Source organism: Mustela lutreola, chromosome 3 (genome assembly GCF_030435805.1).
Source record: "Mustela lutreola isolate mMusLut2 chromosome 3, mMusLut2.pri, whole genome shotgun sequence".
Classification (NCBI taxonomy): domain Eukaryota; kingdom Metazoa; phylum Chordata; class Mammalia; order Carnivora; family Mustelidae; genus Mustela; species Mustela lutreola.
Genome location: NC_081292.1, coordinates 145,106,645 through 145,122,977, shown reverse-complemented (window position 1 = coordinate 145,122,977; position 16,333 = coordinate 145,106,645). Strand labels below are relative to the sequence as shown.

Genomic DNA, 16,333 nt, shown 5'->3' with positions numbered 1-16,333 from the left:
TTTCAAAAATGTGTGTGTGTACTTAAAGATTTTATTTATTTATTTGAAAGAGGGAGAAAGATGAACTAGCGAGAGAGAACATGAGTGGGAAGGAGAGGGAGAAACAGGCTGATGCCGGGCTTGATCCCAAGACTCTGAGATCATGATCAGCCCAAGGCAGATACTTAATCGACAAGCCACCCAGGCGCCCCCAAAATATATGTGTATTATTATGAAAAGATATATATGTGACTTGGGGATGATTTCAAAGCAAAGGACTAATCAAAAACATCTTAAGATATTCATTTGATTTTAATTAACTAATTAATTTTTAAGTAGGCTTTATATCCAGCAGGGAGCCCAGCATGGGGCTTGAACTCATTACCATGAGATAGAGACCTGAGCTGGATCAGGGGTTAGATGCTTAACTGACTGAGCCACCCAGTTGCCTCTCTTGAAATTTTTAATGTAAAGATACAAACTTATGTGAAATTTCAACTGAGTTATTTTTAAAATTCTTGCTAATTGTATTAGATTTTGATTCTTTTTTTTGTTTTGTTATCACTTGATTCCTAGAAATGAAAGGTTTTGGAAGTTATTTTTTACTGAATACCTAGTATTTACTGACTTTTATATACTTAAGCTCTACTTATACCCAGTGATTTAGTATTATGTTTTAAAGGAGAAGTTGTTGATACATAGGAGTTTTAGCTTCTAGACTGTTTGAATTAGCAAAATCTATAAGTTCACTTATTTTAATTATCTTTTCTTATTAATTTATTCTTAATTGTTGTTTGGCATTGGTTAATAATAATCCAGAAATTGTTATATTAGGAAGTATTTAGTAAAGGAATTTCAGTCTTATGTTCAAAGCTCTACTTCATTTTTTCCCCCCCTGAGCTACTTACATTTATCCAGAGATTTGTAAATAATAAATTTATTCAGAATCTTAAAAATGCTGGTGCAAAATTCTAGCAATGACCATTTCAATTAGCGTCCTTAATTTAAATGTAAATTATTAAATTGGTAGTTACTTCCACTTTCATTTCTTTTTATTTCCCCTTTCGTGAATAAGCAACAAAATGTGCCAGTATAGAAAAGGTCCTGATGAAGATCATCCTAAATCTAAATTTAATACTATTTTTGGTTTTCTTTTTTTTAATGATTTTATGTTAGTCCTTTCCCCCCAAACTATATTGAAGTATGATTGACAGATTATATTGTCTACAGTTGTATAGGTTGTACATGTGCTTTTTGCTTTTAGTTTCCATATGATTTATTTCTGTTTAATTGCTTACACATTATTTATCCTAATGCAGAATGTATTTTATGTTGTATAAAATCCCACTATTTTGCAAGTGTATAAACTTAATGTATTTGTTGTTTACACAAGCCTAACTCAAACCTGATTTGTTGAACACCAGAACTTAAATTGATGGTGTGTCTTAGGACCTTAGATCAAGTATTTCATTTTTTCATTTTCCAATAGAATTTTAATGGTATTATTAAAGATTCTCTCTTTTCTCTAGAGACAGTATTTTCCCATTTCCATTTATTGCTCCTTGTTACCTTTTAAATATTTCATTTTCAAGCATATTTATGTATGTATGTATGTATGTAGGTAGGTAGGTATGTATGTATTTGACAGAGAGATAGTACAAGTAGGCAAAACAGCAGGTAGAGGGAGAGGGAGAAGCAGGCTCTCTTCTGAGCATGGACCCTGATGTTGGGCTCGATCCCAGAACCCTGGGATCATGCATGACCTGAGTCAAGGGCAGTTGCCTAATGACTGAGCCATCTAGGTGCCCCACATACCTTATTTGTAAAGTGTTTGTTTTTTCATAATATTTTGGGGAAAGAGTCAATTAAGCAAATGATATGGAACTTACACTTCGAAAAAGTGTTCCATTACAACTTCTTGATAAAATTGAAGACTAGTCATGAAAAGATTTAATAAGTTTTGCCTGGAGCAGCTTGAATGATGCCCAGTATATAATTATGGATGGGGAAACACACACACACACACACACACACACACACACACACACAGATTTAAGAGCAGGAGAAGATTGCTTTTTCTATAACAATGAAAGCAGAAAAATATTACTGGCCAAATTTATACTGAGAGATAAAATTATAGTGGAACAATGCCATTCAGCACTTACTTCAGATTTTTTAAGTAAATAACCAGTACCCAGTCATAATAAAAGTTCATTCTTAAATATGCATCTGGGAAGTTTTTCAAAGTAAAAAATGAGCAAAGCAGCATATTATGGTATTTTAATAATACTTAATAATACTTAACGTTTGTAGTTTTAAAGTTTATGAAATACTTTCACATAAGTTATTTAGTCCTATAGAATGGCCATATGAAATAGCTGTTATCACTTTTTAGTAGAAAAGGAAACTGAAATTCAGAGTGGTTACCTTGCCAAGTCATAAGCTGGCAAATACGGAGCTTGCTCTAGAATCCAGCTATTCTGACTCTAAATTCAGTTATGTAACACATATCCCTTGCTTGTTAAGTGTCCCAAAGGATACAGAACTTTTTTTTTTTTTTTAAGATTTTATTTATTTATCAGAGAGAGAGAGGGGGAGAAAGCGAGCACAGGCAGACAGAATGGCAGGCAGAGGCAGAGGGAGAAGCAGGCTCCCTGCTGAGCAAGGAGCCCGATGTGGGACTCGATTCCAGGACGCTGGGATCATGACCTGAGCCGAAGGCAGCTGCTTAACCAACTGAGCCACCCAGGCGTCCCCAGAACTTTTTTTTTTCTTAAGATTTTATTTATTTATTTGACAGGGAGAGATCACAAGTAGGCAGAGAGGCAGGCAGAGAGAGAGGGGGAAGCAGGCACCCCGCTGCTCTGAGAGCCCAATGTGGGGCTCGATCCCAGGGCCCTGGGATCATGACCTGAGCCAAAGGCAGAGGCTTAATCCACTGAGCTACCCAGGCGCCCCAAGGATACAGAACTTTTAAGAACTTTTACTCATGGGTTTAGTCAGTGACTTCTTACTGTATACTATTGCCTTGGTATCTTTCCAGGCTTTGCCTGCTAATACTCCTGTTATTTTACCTATTTTCTTTCATTAACCTTTCATTAAGATTTCTATTTTTGTTTTGGGCCACTCCTTCAGATATTTTAAGTCCTGATTCCTTCTTCTTTGGATACCAGTTGAGTTTTCTTTTATTTTTCACCAGTTTTCTGGCTGGTTCCCCCTTGTTTGAGATCAGATTTAGCTGGTAAAATCAGCGATGCTTTTGGTGGACATGGCATCTGAACAAGACTATAAAAGATAAGGGAATTTAGGACTTTTCTGCAAATTGATACATACACTGATAAATACCACCAATTTTATTAGCAGTAGATGTAGGACAAAGCAGATGTAAAAATTGAAGGATAACTTTTTGTTAAGAATAATGTTTTTTTAAAATTAGTTAATTTCTTCCTTCAGGTAATTCCTAAGTAGATACAGAGCTCCATAGAGTCCTGTGAAGTTAGTAGCACAACAATTTCTCAAGTAAAAATTGTTGAACCACTGACTAGGGTGTGGTGGAAGGAAGAGGTGTCATTTGATAAATTATTAATCTTGGGGAAAGTTTTTAAAAAATATCTATCTTTAGGTAAACAACATCTTTCCCTATCTTTGGGTCTGAGGCTTTCTGCATATTACTGTTGTTTAAGAAGCTACAGTTCTCATCACAAATGAATTTCATGACTTTTTAAAAAAGATTTTAGTTATTTATTTGACAGAGGAGATACACAGTAAGAGAGGGAACACAAGCAGAGGGAGTGGAGAGGGAGAAGCAAGATCCCCACCAAGAAGAGGGGAGAAGCAGGGAGCCCCATGCGGGGCTCAATCCCAAGACCCTGGGATCATTACCTGAGCTGAAGGCAGATGCTTAACAACTGAGCCACCCAGGCGCCCCGAATTTCATGATTTTATAGAGAGATTAAAAACTAAACTTCAGTCAAGAGGGGTTATGGCAGACCTTTGCTTTGACCGCTTCATTGTGGGGGCTCTAACTTAATTTTGATACAGTTTATGATCTTATCAAGAATTGATGCATGTGGTGAGTAATTTTGATACAAGTTATGATCTTATCGAGAAATGCTGCATGTGTTTTGTTATTCATAGAAAGCAATCCAGCTTTGATGTGTACAGGCAACTTAAAATAATTTTAATTGCTCCAAGAATGAGTTTTTGTTGAATTCAGAGTTAGAAGAATTATTTAATGTTAATTTCATCCTACCGTAAGACTACATAAAGATATTGTTAAGATCGCAAAATTTCTCGTAAGTAGTCTGACCTTGTTCTTTAACAGTGGTAAAATTCTAGTATCTATAGCTTATTAAGGTCTGTTTTTAGATTTAAAAATTAGGAATTCTATAAACAGGTTGAATAACAACTTTTGTTCTATTCTTTTTGTTACCCCATATAACAAGAGGAAAATTTGGCCACCAAATCATTACAACAGTCAAAATGCAGAAGTTAATATAAAAAATGTGGAAATTGCCTCCTGATTCTATTCTTTATGAATAGACAGATGATTTGGGAGCTAGCTATTTTACCTCATGGATTCTCTTCCTCTTTGTACCCAACCAAAAGATTGTTGTAAGAACTCAATTTTGTAATGTATGTCAAGTCTTCATACATTATAAATCTTGACATTACTGTTTTCTACTTCAACACTACCTTTATCAAATTTGGGCATGGATGTGTGTGAGTAAGGACACTAGAAGCAAGATAAAAGTTAATTTTTAGCTCAGCTTTTTTTTTTTTTTAAGGGGTTAACAAATACTTTGTTGACCTGTTCAGAGATGAGATGAGGTGGTCAGAATGGGATTTATGACCAAAGATTGATATAGTTTATCTATTAACAAAATAGATTGTTAATTTTGGGAAGCCTGAGTTAGAGGGACAAGAGTATAGCTTGAAAATTTGACTAAAAGGAGTGGCTTTATTCTTTAAAGTCATTCTGAAGGTTCTATGCTTTGTGACCAGGTAGTCAGGCCTTCCAGAATTTACGATCTGTGTATTCTAGGAACTAGATACCACAGGTAGTAATTTCTACTATCAGGGCATAGGGGGCGTGGGGGCCCTCGGATCTTGCTAGGCTTAGGGGCCTTTCTTAGTTTAGAACTCCTGCCCCTTATATGAGGTACTCAGATTAGACCTGAATTCATGGAGTGTGTCCTTTTCAATAAGGAAGAAATTCGGATTCCTAAGAAGCTATAAAACATAGCTTTATCTTTCTTTATCTTTCTTATGATTTCCTATGTGTGGAAGCAGATTTGTGCCTTTCCCCATATTGTTCCACACAGTATTGCAAACATGAAGCAGGAGGCTGCCTTTTAAACCTTAAAAGTAGAAGGAAAACAGTTCCATAAAAATACTAATCCTATGATACTTGAGGTGACTAGAAAATGATGGCACAGTGTGCCGGGGAATGGAGACACAGGAACTCTGGGAGGCAGGAAAGGAACGCAGCACAGAGAACAAGAAAGTATAATGATAGCTTTTTCCTTTCACATTTTCCCATACTCACATGGGGGAATAAAACCTGTCTTAAGTAAACAAAGCTCTGCTACTTTGTCCCCAAACTTGGCTGTGCCTTTATTGACTAGAAGCAACATAGGATACAGTGCTGGAAGGAGCGCTGGAGTTAAAAGATCTGGATTCTAGTCATGTTTGTTATCTTTTGGACTTTAGGGAAGTCACCTAATTTTTTACCTTATTATGAAAATGGGGATAATAATAGATGTGCTATCGAACATATGTATCATGGTGAACTTAAAGATCAAGTAAAATAGATAAAACTGAAAGTATGTATATGTATACATACATACAGTTTATATATGAAACTGAAGTATTTTATATATATTATTTTATTATTATTAAACTTTTCTTAACCCTTCAAAATTCCTACCATGACTGACATTTTATTCCCTGCCCAGCCTTCGTGGAGTGGTGAGGAGTGGGATGGGGCAAGATGAGTCAGCTCCTGTCATCCCATGGCATGAACCTCGTGTTTCTTGGGAACCAGAGCTACAGATCTTCCCTCCTTAGAGTTGTTCCCAGACTTCATTTGAGGAGTCCTCTCCCATCTTTCTACAGCTAATTTCTCCGGAGTATGGAGAGGAACCAAGTTTAGCTGACTCAGCTGTGAGAGGAGTATATCCACAGCTAGTATATTCACCTTGGATAAATTGGTCAGAACTGTTTCTTTACTTTGATTGGTCAGTTATGGAGAAACTGAGATCCCCCTCCTCCCTCGGTAGTTCAGAGAGTCATTTGGCTAATTGAGATTTTTTTTCACCGACAATTATTTGGTCAGAGGTAACTGCACTGAAAGGACTAAAATCTTGAATGATCTGAAATGCAGACCCAGTTAAGTTTATTGTAGGTAAATTTTAACAGTGGTACAATTTAACATGGAACCAACTTAAAAAGGTTTTAGGACAGCTCTTTAACATATATTTCTGTTTTAATGACGTGAGTTCTACTAAGAAATAATCTACCAGTTTTAGATTACTAGTTATTTTAATATTGATAAAGATAGAAGGGACTGTTAAAGCTTACCTTTTTGTTCCAGCTAAGAGTTCTTATAATTAAAGCATAGGGTTTTGTTTTGTTTTGTTTTAAGGACAAACCAGTCTTTCGTGGTAAGGACGTGTCTGTCTTGTGATTAAGCACATTATAATACTTTAGACTTATCACAGTTATAATGAATTTGATTTCGTATTGCAGAAAATAGAGTTCTTTGTCCCAGGTGAGTTGTCAGAGCAACCAGCATGGGGAAGAAGATAGTGAGAGCAAGTAGGTCAAGCACTGCTCTAGTAGTTAAGAGTTGAGAGGTCAGTCTCTTTGGGGCAATAAAATTAGGGCTGATTAATTGGCCTACTTCTTGGTTACTGAGCTAGTGTGTCATGACAAAAAAGTAAGAGTATAAATCCTTCATGAATTTTATGCTTATATTGTATGATTTTTTTATAGGACTGTTGATTTATTCATGCAATATTCAGCATTCTTAAAATCCTTCTATCTGCCAAGCACTGTGCTAGGCTACAAAGTACAAAGAGGAAGGGACACAATTGTCTTCTTCAGGGAGCGCTCACCATTAACAGGAGAGAAAAACATGTGAAAATAATTACTGGACTATATAAGAGTGATAGAGTTAACTCAGGGTTTAGAGAATGTATAAAGCAAAGGATGATTACTTCTGTCTCAGTTACAGTATTAGGGAAAACTTTACAGAGGAGAACTTGAGCTAGCTCTTGAAAGATGAGTCAAGTTTGCCTGGAGAACAGGAATATACTATTCTAGGAATATACTATTCAAGTTTGCCTGGAGAACAGGAATATACTATTCTAGGAATATACTATTCAAGTTTGCCTGGAGAACAGGAATATACTATTCTAGGAATATACTATTCAAGTTTGCCTGGAGAACAGGAATATACTATTCTAGGGTGAGAGAACAGCTTGCAGAATGAGACAACATGACACACGGGGGAATACTTGGGAAGAAAGGAGGTTAGGAAATAAAAGATAGAGGTTATCTCATGAAGGGCTTTCAAAACCTATTCCTTCTTTGGTTCACCAACCAGTTATGAGATAATGTTTACATTATTGTTTACAGGAATCGGGAGAGAGTGAAACAAAAGACATGAAGCTGAATGAGTACTCTGTTGAGTAATCCAGTTGAGAAATGATATAGCTGTAGAGTGAAGCAGAAGAGGATGGATCACAGAAGTAGAACCAGTAGGATTGCTAATCAGTAGGCTGTGGAGCACAAGGATGTGGGATTTGAGTCTCCCAAGTTTTTTTGTTTGTTTTTGTTTTTGTTTTGCAGGGCCAGTGATGTTATTCCCCCAAATAGGGATTATAAGAGGAACTGAACATTGTAGCCCAGATAACATTGGGCTAATAATCAGTCTGTTTTTAGATATATTGACTTTGTGGTTCCTGTTGAGCATTGAAGAGCTAGAGAAATTTGTGAATTGTAAACTTACAAGTAGACATGGCAGTTGAATTTGGTGAAATAGTATGTGCAGAATGAGAGGAAAGGAGAACTAGGAAGGGTTCCTTTTTCTTATGAAGAATCCTAGCATTTAGGGTTTAACAAAGGAATAAGAATGTGTAAAGGTAACTGAGACAGAACTGAGGGAGAACCAGGAATGACTAGTACCAAAAGTTCAGGAGAAGAGAGAAAAGACGAGACTTAAAAATATATATTTATATTTTTTGTGGAGAGGTAGTTTTATGTAGAAACCTGATGTTTGTGATGCCATAATTTCTAATTTTAATTGTAATATTTCAAGTTTATAAATATTAAATTTATTATTTGAAATTTATTCTTGCAAACAGTGTGTATATATGTAAGCACAGCTACCTAAACACTACATATATACGCGATTACTATAACTATTATTGCTATATAACAGGCCAGAAAGGTGGCATTATTCCCATTTTACAGATATTAAAACTAAGGTCTTTTGTCCAAGGACACATGATCAGTACAGAACTTGGATTCAAACCTAGGACTTCCTGATTCCTAGTAGACAATGGTGCCTCCTATACATGTGTTAAAATCATAGCATACCTCTAAATAAATTTAATGGTGTTTCTCATTTCCAAAACTCTTTTATAAATGTGGGTCTAACTTTAGAACTTAAAACATGTTGTTCCAGAAAAGAAGTTATCTATTTTTTTTGCTGTTGTTTTTCAAGATTTTAATAATAAAATTTCTTGATAAAATCATTTCTCAGTTTTTAAAATATCATAGAAATGGTTGGAATTTAAAATAGTTTCCCATTGGGGTGCCTGGCTTTCTCAGTTGGATGAGCATGCAGCTCTTGATCTTGGGTTGTGAGTTTGAGCCCCACATGGGGTGTAGAGATTACTTAAATAAAACTTAAACATGTTTTCCCATTAGTTTCAGTTTTTAACTTTTTGATTATGAACATAGGTTCTCCTTAGTCTACTACTGTCATTATTTGTTTTGGTTAAGAGATCTTTTTGCTGCTAAATGAGAGTTTATTACTGATAGCCCTCAGACTAAATTTTGAAGAATACAATGAATAGTGAAAGGTGTTGATTATTATTTGGCCAATTCTCTATTTCCTACTGAAGTTATTTGCAGTTTCTAGCATTGTTTTTCAAAGGTAGATGTACCTTATTAGTAGTTTTCAGCTCTAAAATCAATACCAAGGACGCTTGTTATATATTATATTAATAGCTTTAGAAGATGCATCAGGGTTACAATATCAGTTTTTCATAGGAATGGAAAGGGGTATGTTTGTGTTAGAGAAGAAATATTGCACTTTTCTTTTTATTGTAAAAACCCTAGGGAGAACTAGAGTGGTAGAAATAACAAGGAAGTTGCAAATCTTGAATTCTTTTCTTAGCCTTTCCATTGGTATTAGGGTGATCTGGCAAGGTTCTTCCTTTCTCTGGGCCTATTTCCTCATTGGCAGAAATGAGGAAATAGAAGAGATAAAAAAGTTTCCTTCAACATTTGTTTCTTTAATTATGGTAGAGGTTAGGAAAATAGATGGATTGTAGCATTTTTCTATGCTACCATGGTTTTAATGCAAAACAAGTTAGTAGAATTGCAACTCCTATGCTTTTGATTAAATCAGATAAACTGATAATTGACTTCTGTATTGAAAGTAAGTATTAAAAACAGCTTTTTTAAAAAAAATTTTAATTTAAATTGAATTAGCCAGTGTATAGTAGTACATACTTAGTTTCCGATGTAGTTAAAAACAACTCTTTAATTCAGTTAACACCTATATAAAAAACATAACACTTTCCACCTAGCAATTTGAGTTAAATATTTTCCTGCTAGAGAAATTTATGTTGTTTTTTTTTATTTTTTATTTTTATTATATTTTTATTTTTTTTTAAAGATTTTATTTATTTATTTGACAGACAGAGATCACAAGTAGGCAGAGAGGCAGGCAGAGAGAGAGAAGGGGGAAGCAGGCTCCCTGCTGAGCAGAGAGCCCGATGTGGGGCTCGATCCCAGGACCCTGAGATCATGACCTGAGCAGAGGCTTTAACCCACTGAGCCACCCAGGCGCCCCTGTTTTTTTAAAACACTTTTAGGTTTTAGACACTTCAGTTATACGTTATGTACTTGGCAGAAACAATCTCTTATGTAAAATTAAATTGAAATAAAATGACCAGTATATTATTCATCATTTTATTTCTCTGCTGATAACATCCCTGTTGTCAGCGATATTAGTTGAACAAGTTTACTGGAAAAACTGGAAGTTTGGGAGACTTAACTGGTCTCAAAACTGGGGCTAACAAAGTAGAATTTTTGTGAAAATTCATTGAGATAATCTATGTTAAATGATTTCAAAATTTCAAAAAATTTCAAAATTTCAAAATACTTGGAAATCATTTCAAAAAATGATTTCATTTCAAAAAATGATTTCCAAGTATTTACATGGCATGTAACAAATACTCAGCTAATCTGGGTATTAATAGGATGAAGAAATTTTAAGAGAGGATTTGTACTATAGGTTGATCTATAAACATGAGGCAAAGCAGGTTGAGGTATTTACCTTCTGTTTGTTATGGAGAGATCAGGATGAAACTTACAGGTATGTATAGAGTGTTAAGATTCAGTTCCCTTTCCCACCTCCCATTTCCTCTACCTGCTACACAGAGTGGAACATTTACTTTGTTCATCTTATAGCTCTCATAATGCCTTACAATAGCTTCCCCAAACCAAACTACTACTATTACCTTTACTATTACTACACCCCATCACAAAAATCATATTGATAGATCTTAAATTAATCTAAAATATAGTTGGTTTCTAAGCTGGTTGCTCAGAAACAAAATCTTGTTTTCTTTTGATTTTATTTTTTATTTTATTTTTTATTTTTTATTTTTAAAAAATTTTATTTATTTATTTGACAGACAGAGATCACAAGTAGGCAGAGAGGCAGGCAGAGAGAGAGGAGGAAGCAGGCTCCCTGCTGAGCAGAGAGCCCGATGCGGGGCTCGATCCCAGGACCCTGGGATCATGACCTGAGCTGAAGGCAGAGGCTTTAACCCACTGAGCCACCCAGGCGCCCCTTCTTTTGATTTTAATTTAGAGAATAAGTGACAACAAAATGCTTGTGTTATTTGGCTTTTTTTCTTTTTCTTTTTTAAAAGATTTTATTTATTTATTTACTGGGGAGAGAGAGACAGAGATAATGAGAGAGGGCAGGAGCAGGGAGGAGAGGGAAAAGCAGGCAGCCCTCTGAGCAGGGATCCTGATGTGGGTCTTGATCCCAGGACTCCGGGATCATGACCTGAGCCTCAGGCAGTCACTTAACCAACTGAGCCACCCAGGTGCCCTCTGTCTGTTTTGTTTTTGTTTTTGTTTTATTTTGGGGGATTTTTTTTTTTAAAGAATTTATTTATTTGACAGACAGAGATCACAGGTAGGCAGAGCCAGATGGGGGGACGGGTGAGGAGCAGGCTCCCTGCTAAGCAGAGAGCCCAATGCAGGGCTGGATCCCAGGAGATCATGACCTGAGCCGAAGGCAGAGGCTTAACCCACTGGGCCACCCAGGAGCACCCCCTCTGTCTGGTTTTAAGAATTAATTTCAGTCATATGTCAGAAAGTATTATCTGATTTTCTAAAAAAAATGACTTTTGTGTCACGTATATTTTTGAGAATTTGTGGCAGAATAATCTAATCCATTCCTTGTCATTTTTATTGCCAAAAAGGATATGTGGTATGAAAGCAAAATTTAGGATTTTCTTCTGAATGATTTTAAAATTTTAAAGAAAAGCCTTTTTTCCCCAATGTCATGAGCAGATTTTTTTGAAAGCTAAGACTTATAGATTATTAGTATGGTTTAGACAGAAGAAATGAAAATAGCTGGAGTAGCTATGCTAAGTAATAACATTATTTCAGTTTTTTCTTCATTAGAATCAAAAGATAATGAAGTCACAACTCAGTCTAAAGAGGACTTAGGGGAAAATACTATGTAAAGAATTTCATCTAACAGCAATTTATGTGGATGTCATTGTCAGTATTACTCAGATTAGAGTATTGATAATAGTAAATCTTTTGTTAGGGACAGCCACAAGTGTGAGAAGTACCATTCGTCAAGTCTGATGCATAAAGCCAAGGAAAAGTAGGTCTGACAGGAGAAAAGGAGAACAAACCATTCCAGCATTGAGACTGAGCATAAGGATAGTCCAGATTCTAGTGGTAATTTTTTGCATAAATACTTCAAAGTTTACCTTAAAAGAGAGTGTGAAGTAGTTGATACTTAAACTTAGTGAATTATGATTATGAAGATGGGAAATATTTCCACATGATTTAGCTAGAAATTTTGTATGAATTTTGTCCTGGAAGAATTGTGTGAACTTTCTAATTAAACCTTTTCTTCAATTTATTTAGATCAACTGTTCCATGTATTAGCCTTGCACATGCGGCTTTATAGCATTGATTCTGAGTTTAATCCCTGGAGAAAGCTTACGCAATTAGTAGAAGAGGAGAATTCACAGTAAGTATTATTGGGAGATTGAAGTCAATTAAAACTGTTTTTGAGAAATAGTTACATACTGAAATAGAATTAAAATTCTTTATGAATGTGTGAATTTTCCTTTTTAAACATAGAAATACATAAAAAATAAAAAAATTTAACATTATACTTTCTATAAAAATTCTCTAAAAATTCATACCAAGTTAGAAAATGTCTTAAAGAATCCATTAATTTTGGGGGCACCTGGGTGGCTCAGTGGGTTAGGCCGCTGCCTTCGGCTCAGGTCATGATCTCAGGGTCCTGGGATCGAGTCCCGCATCGGGCTCTCTGCTCAGCAGGGAGCCTGCTTCCCTCTCTCTCTCTCTCTGCCTGCCTCTCCATCTACTTGTGATTTCTCTCTGTCAAATAAATAAATAAAATCTTAAAAAAAAAAAAAAGAATCCATTAATTTTTAAGCAGTTAAAAAGTTTGAATGGAGGTACACAATGACTTATTGCCCCTCTTTTTATGTCAGAATTGATTAGTGGGTTCAGGTAGCCTTAGTTTATTGTTCTCCATCAGCCTTACACCCAAGTGATTTTTGTAACCCCTGATTATTGTTGTTGTTTAGGGATGTGGGGAGGAGGGTCAGAGAGAGAAGTGGGGAGAAGTGGACTCTCTGGTGAGCAAAGAGCCCAATGCGGGGCTTCATCCCAGGATCATGACGTGAGCCAAAGGCAGATGCTGAACAACTGAGTCACCCAGGCACCCCACCCCTGATGATTCTTGCCTAAATCTAGTATTCCCTTAGATGATTCAAAAGAGTGATTTTGTAAAAACAAAACAAAAACAAAAAACCTCCCTTCTGATTTATTAACTAGGAATGATTTTTTATAAAGGAAAACTTTCTGATATCATCTATTTGGTTACCCTGAAATATAGTTTGGCAGGATGAATGCTTGATATTTCCCAGTTCACAAAGTTTTCAAAGAAGGGACTTGATGCCCTAGCAGGTTCCAGTGGTGACCAATAAGTTGTGGTTATTTATTTGATGATCTCATAGTTTTTATATATTTGATGTGTTCACTTCATTCAGCCATTCTTTTTGGTGCAAATTGTCCCATTTTATTTTATCTTGTTTTATTTTAATTGAAGTATGATTGACATACCATATCCTGTTATTTTTGTGTGCACATCATAGAAATTCAATGTTTTTGTGTGTTACAAAATGATCTCCTTGATAAGTCTAGTCACTATACAAAGTCATGACAATATTACAGAGTGTAGTCCCTATGCTGTATATTACATCCACATGGCTTATTTTATAATTGGAAGTTTATACCTCTTGATTCCCTTCACCTGTTCCACCCATCCCCAATTCCGCTCCACTCTGGTAAGCACCGGTTTGTTTCCTGTATTTATGAGTTTGTTTCTGTTTTGTTTTGTCTGCTGGTTGTTTTGTTTTTTAGATTCCACATGTAAGAGTGAGATCATACAGGATTTGTCCATCACTTAATTTCATTTAGCTAATACTCTCTGGGTCCATCCACGTTGTCACAAATGGCATGATTTTATTCTTTTTTATGGCTGAGTAATGTTCTAGTGTGTGTATATATGACACACATATTTATACATCACATCTTTATCTATTCATCCATTGATGGACATTTGGGTTGCTTCCATATCTTGATTATTATAAATAATGCTGCAGTGAACATAGGGGTGTGTTTATCTATTCCTTAGTATTGGCAAGAATGTGGAGAAAGGGGAACACTCATACAGTGTTAGTGGAAATGTAAATTGGTGCAGCTGCTATGGAAGTTCCTTAGAAAACTAGAAATAGAACTACTACCACACAATCCAAAAATTCTGCTTCTGGGTATTTACCCAAAGAAAGTGAAGACACTAATTTGAAGAGAGATATATTGTTCTCTTTTAGGTTAGTGAGAATCCCTTTAAAATTGCTGTTGTACTTCGAAATGATCCAAGCAGTCTTTGATAATATCCTTACTTTCTGGCACAGTAAGTTAACCTAGGCTTATTTTGTACATTTTACACTTTCTACCTGGCATCAGCCATTTCTTTGAGTAGTTCCTTTTAATGGGAAATGGTATTTAGAGATCATAATCTTGGTGCTAAGGGGTATATTTAGCTATCGTGTTATCACAATAATTTATAGGCTTATAGGCCATTCCAGTGGCAGTAAGGAAGTCTGTTTTTTTTTTTTTTAAAGATTTTATTTATTTACTTGACAGAGATAACAAGTAGGGAGAGAGGCAGGTGAGAGGGGAGGGGAAACTGAGCAGGGGAAACTCTCTGCTGAGCAGAGAGCCTGATGGGGGCTCAATCCCAGGACTCCGAGATCATGACCTGAGCCGAAGGCAGAGGCTTTAACCCACTGAGCCACCCAGGCACCCCAGAAGTCTTTTAAAAAAGATTTATTTATTTTAGAGAAAGAGAGCAGACAAGCAGGGGGAGGATGGATGAGGAAAGAGAGGGACAGGCAGACTCTGCACTGAGAGCGGAGCTTGATGTGGGGCTTGATCTTAGGACCCTGAGATAATGGCCTGAGTGGAAATCACTTAGGGGCGCCTGGGTGGCTCCGTGGGTTAAAGCCTCTGCCTTCGTTCGGCTCAGGTCATGATCCCAGGGTCCTAGGATCGAGCCCTGCATTGGGCTCTCTGCTCAGCAGGGAGCCTGCTTCCTCCTCTCTCTCTTTCTGCCTGCTTCTCTGCCTACTTGAGATCTCTGTCAAATAAATAAATTAAATCTTTAAAAAAAAAAAAAAAAGAATTGGTCACTTAACTGACTGAGCCACCCAGGCACCTCGTAAGTCTTCTTCTTTTTTTAAACGAGATAATGATCCCAAGTTCTTACTGATATTTGTAATTCAAATGTTAAGATTGCAAAGTTATGTTTTATTTTTTAACTTTTTGTTATTTCCATCTTTTTTCTCTTCTTTGAAAATCTAGGTTCATAATGATACTAACTTTATTACTACTTCTATTACTTACGTATAACTATAATTATTTTGAAAAAATGATACTACTACTGACTTTAAGTTCTTTTGATCTAGATATATACCACTAAGGACATACAGGCAAAATATTGCTTTTAAGTCATTCAAAGTAACTTTTTTTCTTGTGTTGTTCTGCCTTCAACTTGATTTATATTGAGACTCACTTGTTTTAGTTCTTTTTTTTATTCAGTAAAGATTACCTTTTCCCCTTGATTTATTTATCTTAATTTTATAAAGCTTATATTTTTCCAAAGGAAAAACTATGTGATCAATTCAGAGACCTTTATCTCCCATTCATGCCCATTTGCATTTCTTTTTGAGAACTCTTTATCTGTTACCTGTTTCTAAATATTGAGTTGTTGGTCTTTTTCGTCATTTTAAAAACATGTTTATGGATTATGGATATTAGCCTTTTGTATTTTAAGTTGCAAATATATTTCAGTAGATTGTCAAACATAATTTTATTTTATGATTTTTTGCCATCCAAAGTTTTTTTAAATGTCATTTTCATAATCTTTTCATTTATTAATTCTGGAATTTGACTTCTCTTTACTCAGGTCTTAGCCCACTCCCTGGTTATAAAGAAATTCACTTGGGTGTTCTTTTCCTGTTTCTTTTTAAAATTGAGATATAATTGACATACAACATCATATTAGTTTAGGAGGAATTAAACTGATTACCACATATTGATTTGATATTTGTATATTGTGTAATGATCACCATAGTAAGTCTAGTTAACATCAGTCACTGCACATAATTACAAACTTTTTTCTTGTGATGAGAACTTTTAAGTTCTCTTAACAACTTTTTTTTTTAAAGATTTTACTTTTTTTTTTTTTTTTTTTTTTAAG

The 16,333-nt window shown here is 35.5% G+C and overlaps 1 protein-coding gene and 1 long non-coding RNA gene across 7 annotated transcripts in view; one reads left to right on the top strand and one right to left on the bottom strand.

Annotated features, from left to right (window-relative positions):
- The window catches only part of UBR3 (ubiquitin protein ligase E3 component n-recognin 3), a 239,426-nt gene that overhangs the window by 156,461 nt on the left and 66,632 nt on the right, over positions 1–16,333 (top strand). For all 6 annotated transcript variants that reach the window (XM_059167078.1, XM_059167073.1, XM_059167076.1 and 3 more), the window contains one exon: positions 12,400–12,505. In XM_059167078.1, coding sequence (XP_059023061.1) covers positions 12,400–12,505 — 106 coding nt within the window. The remainder of the gene's footprint in view (positions 1–12,399; positions 12,506–16,333) is intronic.
- LOC131827115 (uncharacterized) overlaps positions 1–16,333 on the bottom strand; it is a 133,983-nt gene that overhangs the window by 69,366 nt on the left and 48,284 nt on the right. The gene's annotated exons all lie outside the window — the stretch shown is intronic.